The following is a 17,974-nucleotide window of genomic DNA, read 5'->3' as shown; positions in this document are numbered from 1 at the left end:
TCTTTTTAATGTTTATATTATTCAGATGTTACTTCAGCAAAATTATCATATAAATCATTAATTTCTGTGCTTTATGCTTATATAATTTTAGCAACTGAAAGTTTAAAATAGCTTTTAAATGTCAGTCTAAATGGTAGCACTGGCCATAAATTTTTTACTTATTAAAATATTTTCCCAGTCATTCAGGTGAAACATAAAAAGCAAAGCTTTATTTTTGTCTGTAAAATAACTCCCAATTCCTTTTTATAAATATAGAGATAAAGTTCTAGGCAAAGTCCAATCCTGTTTCATGGCTACCAATGGTAATTTGCCCTCTGGTTTAAATTTGGCTTTGTATCTGCCTTAAATTTTAGTGTGGCATTTTTGTACTCTTGTAACCACTTTCACATCCAACCTTGTGGTAAGTCAAGTTTTTCCATCTCTCTTAAACTTTTTACAATTTGTGTAGGAATAAAATAAAGTTTTATAAATATCTTGAAGAAAGAGGCAACCCAAATGAGTTTTAATAATTTGAAAGCATACATGAACATAAGAATTTGACCAATGATTTTTTTAGTAGCTACTATAAACTAAAACTTCTCTCTTAGTAGTTTGCAAGTAGCAACATAAATTTAACCCATAAACTAGTTTGATTTTTTAATTGTCAAATATTACGTGATCCTCTTATTTATTACCTTATATTTTTCAGATGTTCAAGAAATATGGCTTATTTTTAAATATTTCTTTAGTTTTTTTATATGAACGTTTTAGCATATTGTTACTCATTGAAAAACCAATTTATTGAAGTATGAAGACTTACTTAGTTAATTTATGGATGTAAATTTAGCTCATGATGGCTTTTCCTGTAGTTTTCAGGAAAAACTAGTTTTGAAACTTTAAAATATTAGCCTTTGAGCATCTCGGTGGCTTAGTCGATTAAACATCTGACTCTTGATTTCAGCTCAGGTCATGATCTCAGAGTTGTGAGATCAAGCCCCATATCAGGCTCCAAGTTAGGCATAGAGCCTGCTTAAGATTCTCTCTCCCACTCCCTCTCTCCCTTCCTCCCTCCCTCTCTTTAAAAAAAAAAAAAAAACAGAAGAAGAAGAAGGTTTAAAGGACTCAGGAGTAATGTCATAGTATCTGTACTTTTTTTTTACCAAGGGTAGCAGCATCCAAAAGTAAGAGTTAACAAATTTCATCACTGATTCTTTTTGGTATATATTCTTTCTTATACACAAAAGGTAAATAAGCCTAAGCACCAGACTTATACCTGAGTACTAAGAGCTTATGTTATCGTTTTATTCAGTGAGTATTTATTTTGTAGTTATTATATATTCAGTAATTTCCTAAATCCTGTGGAGTACAATATACAAATACACATGATCTCAGCCCTTAGTATATTATAATATTTTTGAGGAATAACAAACATTGAGAGTAATATAAACTATTTCAGTCTCAAGTTGAGGCTTATGTAGTAGCACACTATAAATACAGCCAAATTCAAAGAAGAAAAGTGTCTTTGTTACAGGGTTTAGTCACTGTGTTTTATAAAAAGAACCGTGATTTTAATCTTGAGAAAGAATTGTTAGGTGCTGCAAGTTCATTCATATATTCCCATCTTAAGATTTACAACCTAATAATCAGCCACTTAGTGAACATTTTCATTGTGTCAAAAAATACTTCAGATACTTTATTTCATTTGATTTTTTTACAAACTGATGAGGCAGGTAACACTGTCCTCATTTTACTTATTGAGGCTTAGAGATTAAACAACTTATGTAAAGCCACACTGCTAATAAATAGCAGACAGAGATTCAGACTCTGGGTTGTATTGTTTCCAGTGCCTGACTTCTTAACTATTACTACTGTTCAGCCACATTTGATAAATGAGCTTAAGGTACCAAAAGACAGCTTATTCAAGTTCACATAGGCACAGATGGCAGAACTGAGATTTATACCCAGGTCTCCACAAAGTATTAGACTAAATCATGTGAACTTGCTGATACTCAATTATTTTGATGTATAAAATGTCAGATTCATGTAGTTCACTTGTCATATTTGCTCTTTGCATTAGACCATATAATCCTTAAATGAATATAGGGTCAGGATTAAAAGCAGGAAGAGAAAGAGGGGCATAAGGAATTATCAGAGGAGAGATCATCCGGATAGGTAAGGTAAAACCTGCTGATGGAGGGTCAGGAACGCCAAGGTGGGAATTTCAGAATTGATCCATTCACAACCAGTAAATGAACATTTGTAGATGCTGCTAGAATAAAGTAGTCTTCAAACAGAGGATCTGGCTTTGAGCTCAGAAAACCAAGGATGTAGCAAGAATGAACATAACATGTTGAAGGGAATCTCAGCAGGGCCCTGAAAGATGAAGAAGAATTAGCAATAAGGAGAGAAAAACAATGAGCGTTGTTATACACAGGGCACCTCTGTAAGTATGACATGCATAAACTAAGGTTTTGGAAAGACCAGTCTAATAAGGAGTTGGAAATTGTTTGTGGTATAAGAAAGCTTTTTTTGGAATTTCTGAAGCAATTTCTTAGGTACCCAAGATGAAAGTAATATCCCATCAGTCTTTTCTTCAGAATTATTTTGTGATTTATTTCCAAAATTGTTATACAAGTGCCTTTTACAGTTTTAGTATCCTCAATCTGTTGTGAGTTTTCAAGGCTTAGGATAATAGAACTGTAGCAGTGGATGAAATACTAAAAGTTACCACATCTTTAACCCAGCTCCACCCCTCTCTAGATAAAGAAAACAAGACTTCTTAAAGTAAACTAAATTAGACTTAGTACCATAATTAGAATTCACATCTGCTAATTTCTACACATGGGGACTTTCTGTAACTATTGTATTACCCTCATTTTACTTGATGCCATCTTTGAGTGTTTCTGTTGAAGATTCTTTTGAATTTATGTACTTTTTATGTTTTACTTTGTATAACTCCATATTCTTTTTTGAGTATCAGTAACACTTTTAAGAAAAAAAGGTGCTTTTTTGAAAAAGAGTCTTATAGGGATGCCTGGGTGGCTCAGTTAAGCTGCTGCCTTGAGCTCAGGTCATGATCCCAGCCAGGGTCTTGGGATCGAGTCCTACATTGGGCTCCATGCTAGGCAGGGAGCCTGCTTCTCTCTCCACCTCTGCCTGCCACTCTATCTGCTTGTGTGTGTGCATGCTCGCGCTCGCTCTCTCTCTCTGTCTCTGACAAATTTGAAACACCTTTTTTTTTTTTAAAGAGTCTTATAAAATCCATTTTAACTCATATGTCCTCTGAGAATTTTTAATATATGAAATATTAATACATAGATAAGAGTATATGTAATATGTAAGTTATAAAGTCTGATAATAAAATGAACATTTACGAATCCACTACCCAGTTTAAGAAATGGAACGTGATCAATTCCCATGACTCTGCCTGTGTGTGCTCCTTAAAAAGTGACCTTTCTGTCATCCACCAGCCTACAATGCCATTTTCTGTGCTGCCACATTTCTAGACTTTTTATAAATACTAGTTCTCTAGTTAAGAAACTATCTTCTCTTAAATAGAATTCAAGTTTGTTAAAAAAAATTTAACAAAATGTTACATTTTGTCAAATGCTTTTTTAATGCATCTGTTGAGATTTTTCTCCTTTAATCTGTTAATAAGATGAATTGGATTAATAGAATTCCTAGCACAAAGTGACCTTTGCATTTATAGGATAACCTCAACTTCTCAGATGATTTTTATTGTTTTTATACTGGCAAATTCCATTTGCTAATATAATTTTTAGGACTTTGATTTTTGCCCCTATATTCATCAGTAAAGTTGCCTAGTAGTTTTTCTTTTTCTGTCCTTATTTCTTAATCAGATTTACTGCCTTACAGAATGAGTCAGGAAGTGTTTCTTTTTTCTAGAATAATTTCACAATGGTAAGTGCTTGATAGAACTCAACTGTAAAATCCTCTGAGGTTGGTGTTTTCTCTAATGTATAGAAACTTCAGTGATGTATATATTTTTTAGAATTTCTCTATTTCACTTTTTTAATTTTTTGTTTTGTTTTTAATTTACTAACCAATTTATAGTATTCTCTCATTCTTATTTTGTTATTTTTGAGGGGAGGCTGATGACTTTGTTCTTTTTCCAATTTTTTTAAAGGTTTTATTTATTTATTTGACAGAGATCACGAGTAGTTAGAGAGGCAGGCAGAGAGAGAGGGAGAGGGAAGCAGGCTCCCCACAGAGTTGAGAGCCCGATGTGGGACTCAATCCCAGGACCCTGAGATCATGACCTGAGCCGAAGGCAGCGGCTTAACCCACTGAGCCACCCAGGCGCCCTTTTTCTAATTTTATAAGTTAAATCTCTAGCTTATAAACTGTCACTGCTTCTATATTTTTTTCATCTAAATATTTGGAATTGAGTATTTTTCTCCAAGTGCCTCTGTAGTTGCATCCCACAGGTTTTACTGTGTTTCATGGTAAAAATCAGTTCAAATACTTTCTCATTTCCACGTTGTTTCTTTGAACAGTTAGTTATTTAGAAGTGTTTTTAAGTGTCCAAATATATGAGATTTTTAAGGTTAACTTTGAGTCATACAAAAGTAAATTTTTTTAACTTTTTTTGAGATTTGCCTTATAGCTAGTACATGATCAGTTTTCATAAATGTTCTATGGTACTTAAAAAGAATGCATATTCTCCAGTTTTTAGGTATAGGGTTCATTGATACGTTTAGAGCAAGCTTTCTTCTTAATGCAGTTCAGGTTTTACTGGTGGTGTATCTTATTTTTTGGTCTGGTTTTATAAATCATTTACCAAGGAGTATTAAAATACTGCACTGTAGTGGTGATTATGTCCCTTTCTCCTTGCAGTTTTATTGCTGTAGCTGTTTGGAAGCTATGTATAGATACAGCATATCTTATAATAGGTAGAGCATATAAATTTTGAATTGTTGTTACATAATGATTGACTCACTAATCATGTTATCTCTTTCTCTAGTAATTTTTTTTAATTCTAAACTCTTTTCTCTCATATTAATATAGCTACATAACTTTATTTTGGGTAGGTTTGCCTGTTGTTTTTCATCCTTTAACTTGCTGGTTTCTCTACCCTGTGAATTAGAGCTGTCTCTTATAAAGAGCATGTAATCCATCCTGACAGTCTGATTTTTTAAATATCTTAACTCAAGAAATTAATCCGTTTATATTACGGTTACTGATTGATTTGTTCCTTTTAATCTTATGCTTTCTTTTATTTCCCTTTTTGCTCCTTTTTTTGCCTTCCTTTGGATTGAACAAATATATTTCTCATCCCATTATTTGTCTTTCTAATTTGGGGATCCCATATACTTCTAGTAACTACCTGTGAAATTTTAACACTCAGACTCAAACTAAAGTTAATATCTTTACCTCATCTTCAACAATATAAGGATTTTTAAATAAGTCCTTCTCTTGCTTATGCTATTTTTATTCAAGTTTTAGTACTCTCTTATTATCTGTTTGCTTGGTAATTTTGAAAATTAGTCATGTTCCCATTGTTTAATATTTTCTGTGCATAGAATCATCCTTATGTTTACCAGTATTCCTGATTGCAACTTGGTCCTTCAGTCAGGGAAAACTTTTTCTTAACCCTAAACTACGTGCTTTAGACATTTTTGTAAGAGCTTATGGATGAAAAAAATTGTTTAAAAAAGAGCTATGGATGGTAGAGTCTATTTTTATCTAAGAATGTTATTTTGACCTCATTCTTTATGTTTTTGTTGGTCAAACAATTCTAAGATAATAGTTATTTTCTTTTAGCAGCTTAAAGATACTCCACTTTCTTCTGGCTTCCTTTTTGCTATTAAGAATCTAACTGAATGGTTTGGGGAATAATCTGTCTTTAGCTACTTTCTGCTATGTTCTATTTTCTTTGTTCTCTAGAATTGACTATAATATGACCCATGTTTAATTCATTATTGTAGTTCTGTTATTTTTTTCTGCTTGGGATTGATTGTGGTTGGGATTTGTTGTATCGTCCAGCAGTTATGTAAATATTTTATGAATTCACAGTGGATACATTTCTCCCCTCCACCCAGAGCCACTCCCAACACAGACAAATTTATTTGCTCTCTGCTTTTGTAGGGTAGACCTTTATTCCTAGTTCACTCTTTCCCCAAAACTGAAGTCTTTCTTGGGTTTTAGCTTTAAGCACAGCAGTTCTCCAGTCTTATTCCCATCCTACAAAGGCCTAAGACTTAATGCCTTTCCTCTGAGTGCAGAACATAGTCAAAACAAAAGTTTTAGGTCATTGGTGTTCATTTGAAATTCACAGAGCTAACAGTTTAAGCACTTACTGGACTCCTGATCCTGCTTTATTACTGGTCTCAGAGCATTTCTCTTACTTTCTTGAAAGCTCATCAGTTTTTAAGAGGTATTATGCATGAGTGCATATAAATTTTGTATTTGTGTATATACATATGTACAGACGTGTGTGTGTGTGTGTGTGTGTGTATAAAATCTTAGAGGATTTATTTACTTTTTTCAAGAGTATTTCAAGACCTCTAGTGATAGAAATGGAAGGCTGTCCTTTGCTTTGTAATAAAAATTTTCTCTTCTTTTTTTTTCACATAAAAATCACATTTTGTTCCTCCTATCATTTCTTCCAATAGGTAAGCAGTAGGTCATCCAGTCCTAGCGTCAGAATGATCACTACCTCAGGACCAACCTCAGAAAAGCCAACTCGAAGTCATCCATGGACTCCTGATGATTCCACAGGTGACCAGTGTATTTCCTCATTATAATTAAAAGTTGAATTCATCATATTTGTTTCCATTTATTTGTGTCATGACACTGATCTTTAAAAAGGCAGGCATTTCAGAGTAGATTTTCATATTAATAAAATCAAATATTTAGCAATAAACTTAAAGATGAGTTTTTGAGTACTGAAATAGATTGTCTCGCCTTCTGCATTTCCCCCCCAGATACTAACCATCTATATTAAAGATGATTTTGTTCCTCTACAGAGGAAGATACTGTGTTCTTGATTCTTAAGTCTCTGATTTTCCTATTTTTGATCCATTCTACAGATGATAGTAGTAAAGTCCATTATCATTTAAATAACTAAAATCAATAGAATAAAAATAATCATCTTAGTCTCAGTCTTTTGTCTTAAAGACACGAGATACCATGTACTTCAGTGAGAAAAAAAATTTCTGACCATTAATGTTACATAAATTTCTGTTAATTAGACCTTAAAAAGCCTGTTAAATTAAAACTCCCTAGTGGCACCTGAGTGGCTCAGTGGGTTAAGCCTCTGCCTTTGGCTCAGGTCAGGATCTCAGGGTCCTGGGATTGAGCTCTGCATTGGGCTCTCTGCTCCCCGGGGAGCCTCCTTCCCCCCTCTCTCTGCCTGCCTACCTGTGATCTCTCTCTCTCTCTCTCTGTCAAATAAATAAATAAAATCTTTTAAAAATAGTAATAATAATACTAAAACTCCCTAAAATGAATGACTAACTGGTCAAAATACTAGTATTAAAATCTAATGATGGAATAGTTTTATTATGGGCAAGCAGGAAGTTATGTGCCACAGTGGAATTAACTTTCCTTAGCATTAAGAGAATTCCCTGATAAATACTCAGCAGTATGGTTCTATAAACATTTATTATTTATATGTTATTATGTCAAGGAGGGAAAGATGATCTCTTAGGCCTTGGATAATTAAACCATTTGTGATTTTATTTAAGATCAGCTGTGTTATTAATAGTGTCCATTAAATTGAAATTAAAAAGTCAGCTTTCTCCCTTTACAAACTAAAACACTCCTTGTAAGTATTTATAGATATTTGGCATGGCTTAGTCAAGTTCATAATTTAATTTAAAAAAATTACTGAGTAGCTTTCTCTCTTTCATGTAAGATACAACTAAGTTTAGCCAGGGGTGTACTCTCTAGTTTTAGTAAGTTTAAATTTAGTGGTGGCAAAAAACTCCTCTGAGTTTCACCCCTAGCAAGCCCAACCCCGGATTGTCCAGAACATTCACTACTCAGCACATATGCAGAATTTGTCACAGTGTGCTTTCTCTCAGAGGTAGGTAGGGAAATGCTCTTGACAGATTTGATCATTAACATTCAGGTAAGGTTAGCTCTTTCCTGGTTCTTCAACCCTTTGGTGAGGGAGTACGTGCCCTGACATTACAGCATTTGCTGAGACCTAGTGCTCAAATTTTGCAGGACCTCCTTCCTGACTTCAACCTAGACTAATCTAGCCATGCTAGTCCAATGTGAATTCATGGAAATAAAATAAAAATTCTCTTATGTCCTTCTCACTTCTTTTTTTTTTTTTTTCCTACTTCATATATTCTTCCAGCCTTTCAAACCCAATCTCATTTTTTTCCTTTCTGGGACCTAAAATACCAATAGCTAGAAATCATATCTAGGTCCAAAATTCAACTGAATTTTGTGTTTCCTTTGAAATACAGCAAGTATGTGGTTATAATTTTAGATAATTTTGAATATAATTTTAGAAGTTGAAACTGGTTTAGGCTTATATTTAATGATGTTCAGCTTTGCATTGTTTCTAAGAAAAGTACTGATAATCAAGCTAATACAATAAATTACAGGGAAGAGATATTGGTAAAGCCTTTTTCTTTGAAGTCTCCCTGATTCAGGAAAAATTTAGAAGTGCATACATAAGTTTAAGTAACCTAATTAATTAAGTAGTTTTAATTTAAAAGAGGAGGGATTTCTATCCATTTTCAGAGAAAAATAAGAAGCATATCAATTTAATAATCATAGCATACAATGAGTGCTCTTGGATTTATATTTATAATATACAGAGGATAAAGAAAGACATACATACCCAAGAGCAGTTAGAAAGATAGCTAGACACAGTAGAGGGAGCCACAGAGAAGGAAAAACCCACCGAAGAGTTTTTCTTATTTGTAAAGATTAGAAGTGTAAAACATGGCCCACTGCTTACAATCTTATTAGAGTCATAATACTGACACATTAAAAATTTAAAAAAACTCATCATGCTTTTATGTAGTTTTAAAAACTACTAAATTTGCAGTGCAAAGCTCAGTGTTTTAAAAGTTAATAGAATAGTCCTTGAATTTTTTTTTTCTATTCCCTGAATACTGTGAAACACTGATATACTTAATTTTAAAATATGTATCAGAGGGGCGCCTGTGTGGCTCTTTCAGTTAAGCATCTGCCTTCAGCTCAGGTCATGATTCCAGGATCCTGGGATGGAGCCCGGCACTGGCCCCCTTCTCCCTTTGCTGCTCCCCATCCTGCGGCTTCTGTGCTCTCTTGTGCTTTCTCACTCTCTCTCTCTCTCAAATAAATAAAATCTTTAAAAAAATAAAAATTTTTTAAAAAGTAAATATATATCAGATGACAGGGTGCTTATTTGATAAGATATATCAAATATGAAAGATTTAAGAAAGTAATAAGAACAGAAATATTGAACGAGTTTAGGATACTTAATTCTTCCTATAAAGCCCAGGGGGAAATAACTTTTAATCAATTGTATTTTTGCGGAAAGTAGTGTTCCATGGGCGCATAGTTCGAAACTGTTGTTGTGGGTAGGGAAAGAGAGAGATAATAAGTTAAATGTAGTTTTCATTTAGCCATTCCAGAAGAATACTTACGTTAGTATATGACTTTAGGGTAGGTAAGACTGTACTAGTACTGTACTGTACTCCATCCACTCTTTATGGCACTCCAGTATTTAATAAACATTACTTTTTAAAAACATTAATTTTTCAATCTGAAATACAAAATTAAGTATGTAAAACTGCCCTTCCTTCCTAATTCTCCATTTAGTGTCAATAATAACAACAGTAATATTAACCATCACCACCATGTTTTGACAGCTTACTCTGTGTTAGCATTGCATGGTATTTCTTACATGCATTTTCTTATATCATTTGATTTAGCTTAGCTTTTGGAGTTACTTGCAAGCACATTCACAGTGGCTTTGAAAAAGAAAACTAGAATATCAGTCAGTAATAAATTATTGAAGTTACCCAACCATCAGACTGTCCTAGATTTTTATTGCATTGCATGCCATGCCTTGCTCTCAGCCCAAACTTATATTTATCTGTACCACTCTTTCAAGGAGTCACTTGTTAGAAAAGGGGCTGAACAGTTCACTTTCTTTTTTTAAGATTATTTATATATTGATTTGACAGACCACAAACAGGTAGAACGAGAGGGAGAGGGAGAAGCAAGGCTCTCCGCGCCGAGCAAAGAGCCCTACGTGGGGCTCAATTCCAGGACCCTGGGGTCATGACCTGAGCTTACAGCAGATGCTTTACCAACTGAGCCACCCAGAGGCCCTTGAACAATTCACTTACTCTTTCCTAACAGTGGGAAAGCAGCTACTTCTGAAATAAAAAAGTCCATATTACTTCACAGTTGCCCCGCCTGCTTCTGGAGGCATAAACGTTAATCCCATGTGACTCATGCAAGTTGTCAGGACAGTTTATACCTCTTTTGAAATACAAATAAAAGCTGTCTGTTCAAATGCTTTGATAAAATCAACAGGTTGTTTGATTTAACCCATTTAACTGTCCCGCCCATGACTTCGAGCTACAGTTTCCCTACTATTCATTACACCTGTGTTCAGTGTACTCCCCTCAGAAACCTCTAACATTTTCTGCAGCGATTCTCATTAGGAGAGGTGGGAAGGAGTTCACACTAGAATATATATAAATTTAAGATATTCCACTGGAAGAGAATGTGTCTCCCCCACCTTTTTCCATTAAAGAATGCTAATATTCAGGGAATTGACACAGCATTATAGTAAACAGCATGATCAAGGAAAGAGATACGAGGTTAGACTAGGTAGAGTCAATGAAGACTGAATTTAAAGTATAAAGGTCCCATACCACTGTTTTTGTTTTTGTTTTCTTTCAGGATTTTATTTAAATTCAAGCTGTTTAACATATAATGTAGTATTAGTCTCAAGGGTAGATGTTTTTGTTTTTAATTGAACAAGGGCTTATGACCTGTAACATTACACAACTTAAAACCAACTTAAATTGTGCTAGAGTATGGTTGCATTCTGATTATCTGGTGATTGGATGTTCCATTTTTACCTTTAGAATTCAGAAATAGACTCTCTTTGTTATTAACAACAATAACTTTAATGTATTATTTACTTTAGGAAAAAATGCTAATATTCATGCATGCTCTCTTGTGTTTTGCTTATAATTATTCATGATAGAAAATAAAACACATACTTGAATTCCAGATACCAATGGATCAGATAACTCTATCCCAATGGCTTATCTTACACTGGATCACCAACTACAGGTAAAAAGAGTACTTTCTCAGTAAATGTTTACTTTTTCCTTAGAAGTTTAGACATAGTCTATCTAGAAAGTGAACAGTTTTGTTTATATCTGGCATCATATATTCATTTATTTATGCTTTTAGATGGCCTCCTTAAACTTTCTAAAATCAAGTTAAAATGGTTTGTCCATTTAAGTTAATCAGATATAAAATTGGTGGTCATAGATTAACAGTTGTCTTTAAATATTTCCATATATTTGTTTAAGAATACCAAGAATGTTGGGGGGGAATCACCTGAATTCCTCAGTTAGTTAAGCACCCAACTCCTTTTTTTTTTCTCTTTTCTTTAAGATTTTATTTATTTATTTGACAGAGAGAGACACAGTGAGAGAGGGAACACAAACAGGGAGAGTGGGAGAGGGAGAAACAGGCTTCCCAACGAGCAGAGAGCCAGATGTGGGGCTTGATCCCTGGGATCATTTCCTGAACTGAAGGCAGATGCTTAATGACTGAGCCACCCAGGCGCTGCAAGCATCCAACTCTTGATTTTGGCTCAGGTCCTGTTCTCAGGGTTATGAAGTGGAGCCCCATGTCAGGCTCTCCACTGGGTGCGGAGCCTGCTTGAGATTCTCTCACTTTCTCAAAAAAAAAGAATGCTAAGAATATCAAAAATATAATTTTTGCTCTTTAATTTTAGTGCTGTAGTATAAAAATTTACATAAGTTCATTTCTGCTTAATACATTTCATGGTACACTGTCATATTCATAGTGACCGAGAATTTAAGTAATACACTTAACTGTCTCCTCATGAGTATGGGAGCTAGAAGCTTCTTTTGGTATAATACAGTTGACAACCTGAAATGTAAAACCAGAGGCCAATGATACTCTGGTCATGATTCTCTGTAACAACAAAAGTGTTAAAACAGCGAGTGTGAATTTATATTCTGAGTTAACTCTGTCAAAAGGACCCTGAAATTTTCTAGACCATGGTTTAACACTTATTTTTAAAAGACAACTGCTTTAGTGCTATAAAAACGTATCACAGTTACTGTCTTAACTCTCAGCTTGATATTGAAATTTGATTGAATTATGTTTTAAGAGTCCTGATTTATTTTTAGCCTCTAGCACCGTGCCCAAACTCCAAAGAATCTATGGCAGTGTTTGAACAGCATTGTAAAATGGCACAAGAATATATGAAAGTTCAAACAGAAATTGCATTGTTATTACAGAGAAAGTAAGTTATCTTTTATGAATAAAACACATTTGTATTTTGAGTTTAAAATATGTTAAGGTTAAATATTGTTGGAAAACATGAAAACTGTAATTTTTAGAACTAATCGTTAAGCATAGAGTTGACCCTTGAACAGCTTGAGGGTTGGGGTGCTGAACCCCTACTCATTGAAAAATGCACATGTAAATTTTGACTCCTCAAAAATGTCATTGGCCTTCTGTGGACTAGAATCCTTACCAATAACATAAACAGTCAATTAACACATATTTTTTATGTTATATGTATTATGTACTTTATTTTTAGAATAAAGTAAGCTAGAGAAAAAGTTTTATTAAGGAAATCATAAGGAAAAAAAAACACATTTACAGTACTGTACAAAAATCCATGTGTAAGTGGATCCATGTAGTTCAGACCCATGTTGTTCCAGGGTCAACTATATTTCCAACTTGAAGGTTTTACATGTGTTCATCTTTAAGTTTAAAGCAACTTTTGGCTCTTTTTTTTTTAATGCAAAATTCATCCCTTTTGACTACATATACTATATTAAAATTAAGGAAAATAAACTGGTGTTATATAAACATGTCTTATGTCCTAAGAATTTTAAAGCTAAAAGCTGTTTAGATTTATAGTTATAAAGATTTATTATTTCTTTAGACATAGATAAAATAATTTGATTTACTAATATTCACCTGTGTGTGGTGAGTACTATGAAATATGTAAGCCCAATGATTCACAGACCTGTACCCCTGGGGAAAGTAATATGTTATATGTTAACATAAAAAATAATAATAAATAAATAAGTATTCTGTAGATATATTCTTTCTAGGTATATTTTTAAGAGAGTAGAATTACTTTATTTTATACGTGTGAGTGTTTTTCTGGGGAGTTTTATACTCACATGTTTTTCTGAGAGTTTATAAAGAGTCTGCCTTCCTCCTCCCTTTTTTAAGAATACCCGTTTTCATGGTCCTTTATTTGAAATTCTAAAAAACAAAACAAAAACTTCAGTTTTCTTAAGCATGATCCCATGAAATTTTATACCTCTGAAGCTTAATTATTGTGGAAACTGAAATGAAGTGCTGTAGTACAAAATCAAGGCAACTATATGTACACATGGTAATAGGATTCCCTCTGTTAATTTTAACCTAAATAAATGAAAATTTCTTGCTTCCTGAAGTAATTTGTGGAAAGTTTTGTTTGTACTACCCCCCCCAAGAAAAACGAGCTTTTACTGTTAAAATTATTTCAGCTCAATACCTTAAAGGATATACAGCAAATAAATACTAGAGTCTGCTAATTGTAGAATTGTTGACACTTCATGTTTTTTAAAAAAAAAAAAAAACTTTCTTTCGCATATTTAATCTATACTTTGTTCATTTGAAGGAGGAATTAGTTGTGTGCTAGAAAAAATAAATGATGTATTAAGGGAGTGTGAAAATTGTGACATAAATGATGGATTAAGGGAGTGTGAAAATTGTGACAGTTTTAATAAATTTTAAATACTTTAAATGAGAAATATTATAAGAAAACCATCTAAAGGCTTTTCATTAATTATTCATTTGTATCCAGGAACTTCACTTTAGGAGTTAATATTGAACATCTCCCAAAGTTTTATCAGGCTATAAAAGTGTCTAATGGTCTTTCCTGAAAATGTTCGTAAAAGTGAGTTAACTCATTTGAAAGTGGTACTTCGTATTGTTCTCACTTTTAAAATAGGAAATAGATTCTAAGTTGGTAGCATCTATTTTAATTAGCTTGCACATGTTAGCTTCCCCACTTTGTACTGTAGTTAAATAAAACTAACTTCAAAGCATGAATAAAAGTTCATGAGTGTAAAATTGGAATGTGAATGATAAAACATGTTATTTTCCTGTGGTCAGGAAACTAGTATTTAAAAGTTGTTTTATACCATTTTATCTGCACTCACTTCTTGTCTAAGTACAGTTACTTACAAAAGGATTATGGTGTTTCTATGGGTACACAGACTAGTGGGTAATAGTTTTTATTCTAGTCCACAAGTGTATTTGATAAGTATACCTAAGATGCATAATGATCAACCCAGAATAAAAGTCCTAAAAAGTCGAGCTCATGAGTTATTAGTATGAATTTTTCTATCACATACAATATTTTATTGTGTGGTATTTGTTTTCAGGCAAGAACTAGTTGCAGAACTGGACCAGGATGAAAAGGACCAGCAAAATACATCTCGTCTGGTACAGGAACATAAAAAGCTTTTAGATGAAAACAAAAGCCTTTCTACTTACTACCAGCAATGCAAAAAACAACTAGAGGTCATCAGAAGTCAGCAGCAAAAACGACAAGGCACTTCATGATTCTCTGGGACCTTTAAATTTTAAAATATGCAAAGAAAGACTTTTTTTTTTTTTTTTTTTTTTTTTTTTTTTAGGAAAAGAAAAGCCCTTATAATGACAATTCATGAGTATTAGCTTTGGGGCGTGTTCTGAATGCCAACTGCCTGTATTTGCTGCATTTTGTTTCATCGTTGATTTTCTTTTTCTTATGGTGGACATGCAATTCCACTGTCTCCTTGCATAACATGGGGGCATCTGTGACTTGAATAAGCAGCAGTTCTCAACTTCAAAACAGATGCAGTGAACCATGGCTGTATGTGCATGCTCATTGTGTGAAGGCTAGCCTAACAAAAACAGGGGGTATCAAACTAGCTGCTATGTGCAAACATCATCTTTTTTTCGAGGTGGAACCTCAAGAATGATTTTGTTCTTGTATCTCATCTCAGAAAACAATTTTTTTTCCAAAAGATGGTATATACCAAGTTAAAGACAGGGTATTATAAATCTAGAATAATCGGTGGTACATTATAGAAATGCAGAACATTTAAGGATAGTTGCAAGTGAGGGCTCTGATGCCAGCATCCTTCAATCAGTACTGAACTTAGTTCCATCCATAAAATATTTAAAGGTAAGTGGTGGTTGCTGTATTTAATGAAAACGTATTTCATTGGACTCAAATCTGATTATGATACATTGAACAAAATGGAACCTTTTTTTTAAGATATAAAGATTTTAATTTTGTGATTGAGTGTATGTGTGTTGAAACTGTAAAGATTTTATCACTCTAATAGTAATATCTCTTAAATGAAATTAAAAGGTAAATGAACACGATCCAGCTTAAATGATCATTCCTTCCTGCAATGATTATTGGATTGTTTTAGTTTATATTTGAAAAACTAAAGAGAAATAATTGAAAATGGAAATAATTGCTCCAGCTAAAAGGCTTGGGCTTAGATTTCTTTTATGATACCAAAAGAGTAAAAAAACTGGCAAATCAGGAGAAGTTAGTAAGGAAATTAAAGAAATAAATATAAATTCATGAAGTATACTATTTATCAGCATTGGAGTAACTGATTTTCCTTGCAATCCCATCCTAGAATGCCTGCTGCCTTTCAACACTTTTAAGGGAATTTCAACACTTATAAAGAGAAAATTTATATTGTTAACAATAACTTTGCTACCAACTTTGAAAATAAAGGTAATAAATTCATTGAAATAATAGACTATATAAGCTCTATTTTTTTCAGTTGGTATTAAAATAAATCACATTTTGATACCAGTACAAGGTGTCTTTTAAACAAGGATGTCATCAATCTCGTTTTTATAGCATTAATGTTTTATGAAGAGAAAATTAAAAATGAAAGCATAATTGCTGTGATTATTAGAATTACATCATGATTGTATTGTAGTTTTGCTCTGTTTCAGATAAGCAAGTTGATCTAAGAAGTTATCAAAACTATTCTTAAAAATGCTAAAGCAGGTAACTTTTTCTTCTGTTATTTTTTTCTCCTCTGAGTTTTATAATGTATTCCTGTGTATACAAGCAATAAAGGTAAAAGACAGTTTGTACTAAACTGTGTCATTTTTAGCTTCCTCAAAATCTGTTCTCAGAAAGTTTCCAGTAAATTAATGTCTACCATTACTTTATTTAAATAAAAGAAAGGGCTGTCATTCCAAAACAATTTGATTACCTAACTAAAAGTATACTGTCTCAACACATCAATAGTAAAATAAAATTGACATAGAAAAGAACTGTAGAGTAAGGAAAAGTACAACCCATTCATAGCATTGCTGCTTGTGATAATGTATGTGTCACTCCACCAAAAGGGATCTAATCAGTGTTCAGAGACTTTTCTGATTATCTCAGAGCATGAGATACTCAAGTGTGGATGCCAATGCTTAACCTTTCCATTAAGATTTAGCATTATAGATTTCAGATTTTATTTCTAGTCATTAATGTGTTTTTGCTATGTATTATATACTTAAAGGGAAAATTTATTATTATTACATGTAATCACTTTATGAAAATCTCAAATAGGAAAATGGAAGAAAACAGTAGTGTTAAGTCATGGTGCCAAATGCCAAAAAAAAAAAAAAAGGCTATTGAACTCTTGCTTGTTTGTTTACAATAAGTTCCTTGTTTGTTTACAGTAAGTTCCTTCATTCTCACAATGTGATTCTCCTAGACGCTGAGTGTACTTCAGCCTCCTTGGTTTTAAAGTAGTTGTGTTGCAAAGCTCATACCTTTTAAGTCCTGATTATCCTTGATGGGAGAAAAGGCAGCAGGGGTAATCGAAATCTATAGCCAGTTTTATCCAGCATCCTTACCGTCAGACCTTCAAACAGATTTTAACAGGAGCCAAATGTTTTACTTATAAAAAAATTTCACTTTTTATTCTAACTCTCATTTTTGGGTAGAAATAGTGAACAGACAAGCAAGTGGCTTAAAGGCCCTCATGTAAGAAATTCACAAACAATCCCTAATTACATTTCATTTTTTCCCTCAAGGGAAAGAAAACAAAGTCTAGAGAGAGAGACACTCCTCGGCATTAAAAATAACTGAGTAGAATGAAAATCATTTAACATTATTTACTTAGAGCAGCACCGCATGAAGAGATTTGCTTAAAAGTTGTTTACAGTTGTTTGACTTTTTGCTGAACCATTTTCGAGTACTTAATGTGGTTTTTTTCTCCCAAGTGTCTTCTGTGTTCCTAGTTTCAGCTCCTGCTTGTAGCCAGAGATCACAGGCCTTGCCTGTGATGCTCTTTTCTTTCTGTAAGTATGTGGCTTTCAGCAGTGAACTTCTCTCTTCAAATGGTAGGAAGTTCTACTTCTGTCATTCAGAACATTTTATGTGAAACAGTGTAATGCAGAAATCCTTGTGTATACTGTATACTTGAAGGAAGCTTTTTAGATTTATTTTTGTTTGTAATAAAATTCAGATTGTTATTCTAAACTTGTTTATAAAAATGGTTAATGGTTTATATCAGCAAATGAGCTATAGGAGTGTTTTACCTTACATGAAATTAAATAAAAACTGAAAAGTAAGTACTCTTAAAATACTCAACACAATTGTAACGTAATCATGATTTTTGAGAGGGTAAGTCACTGGCCAGTGACATCTTTTGTTAAATGGGTACTCTTCACAATTTCATTAAATCATGATTTATATAAAGTACAATATGGCATA

General features: G+C 33.1%; 1 protein-coding gene across 2 annotated transcripts in view; it reads left to right on the top strand.

The window, feature by feature from the left end:
- MAP3K7 (mitogen-activated protein kinase kinase kinase 7) overlaps positions 1–17,740 on the top strand; it is a 75,463-nt gene extending 57,723 nt beyond the window's left edge. For both annotated transcript variants that reach the window (XM_059401073.1, XM_059401072.1), the window contains 4 exons: positions 6,615–6,720; positions 11,201–11,262; positions 12,360–12,475; positions 14,625–17,740. In XM_059401073.1, coding sequence (XP_059257056.1) covers positions 6,615–6,720; positions 11,201–11,262; positions 12,360–12,475; positions 14,625–14,805 — 465 coding nt within the window. In that variant the 3' untranslated portion in view covers positions 14,806–17,740. The remainder of the gene's footprint in view (positions 1–6,614; positions 6,721–11,200; positions 11,263–12,359; positions 12,476–14,624) is intronic.
- The last annotated feature ends 234 nt before the right edge of the window (positions 17,741–17,974 follow it).

Source organism: Mustela nigripes, chromosome 5 (genome assembly GCF_022355385.1).
Source record: "Mustela nigripes isolate SB6536 chromosome 5, MUSNIG.SB6536, whole genome shotgun sequence".
Taxonomy (NCBI): Eukaryota; Metazoa; Chordata; class Mammalia; order Carnivora; family Mustelidae; genus Mustela; species Mustela nigripes.
Note: the sequence above shows the minus strand (reverse complement) of the source record. Positions and strands in the feature narration are given on the sequence as shown.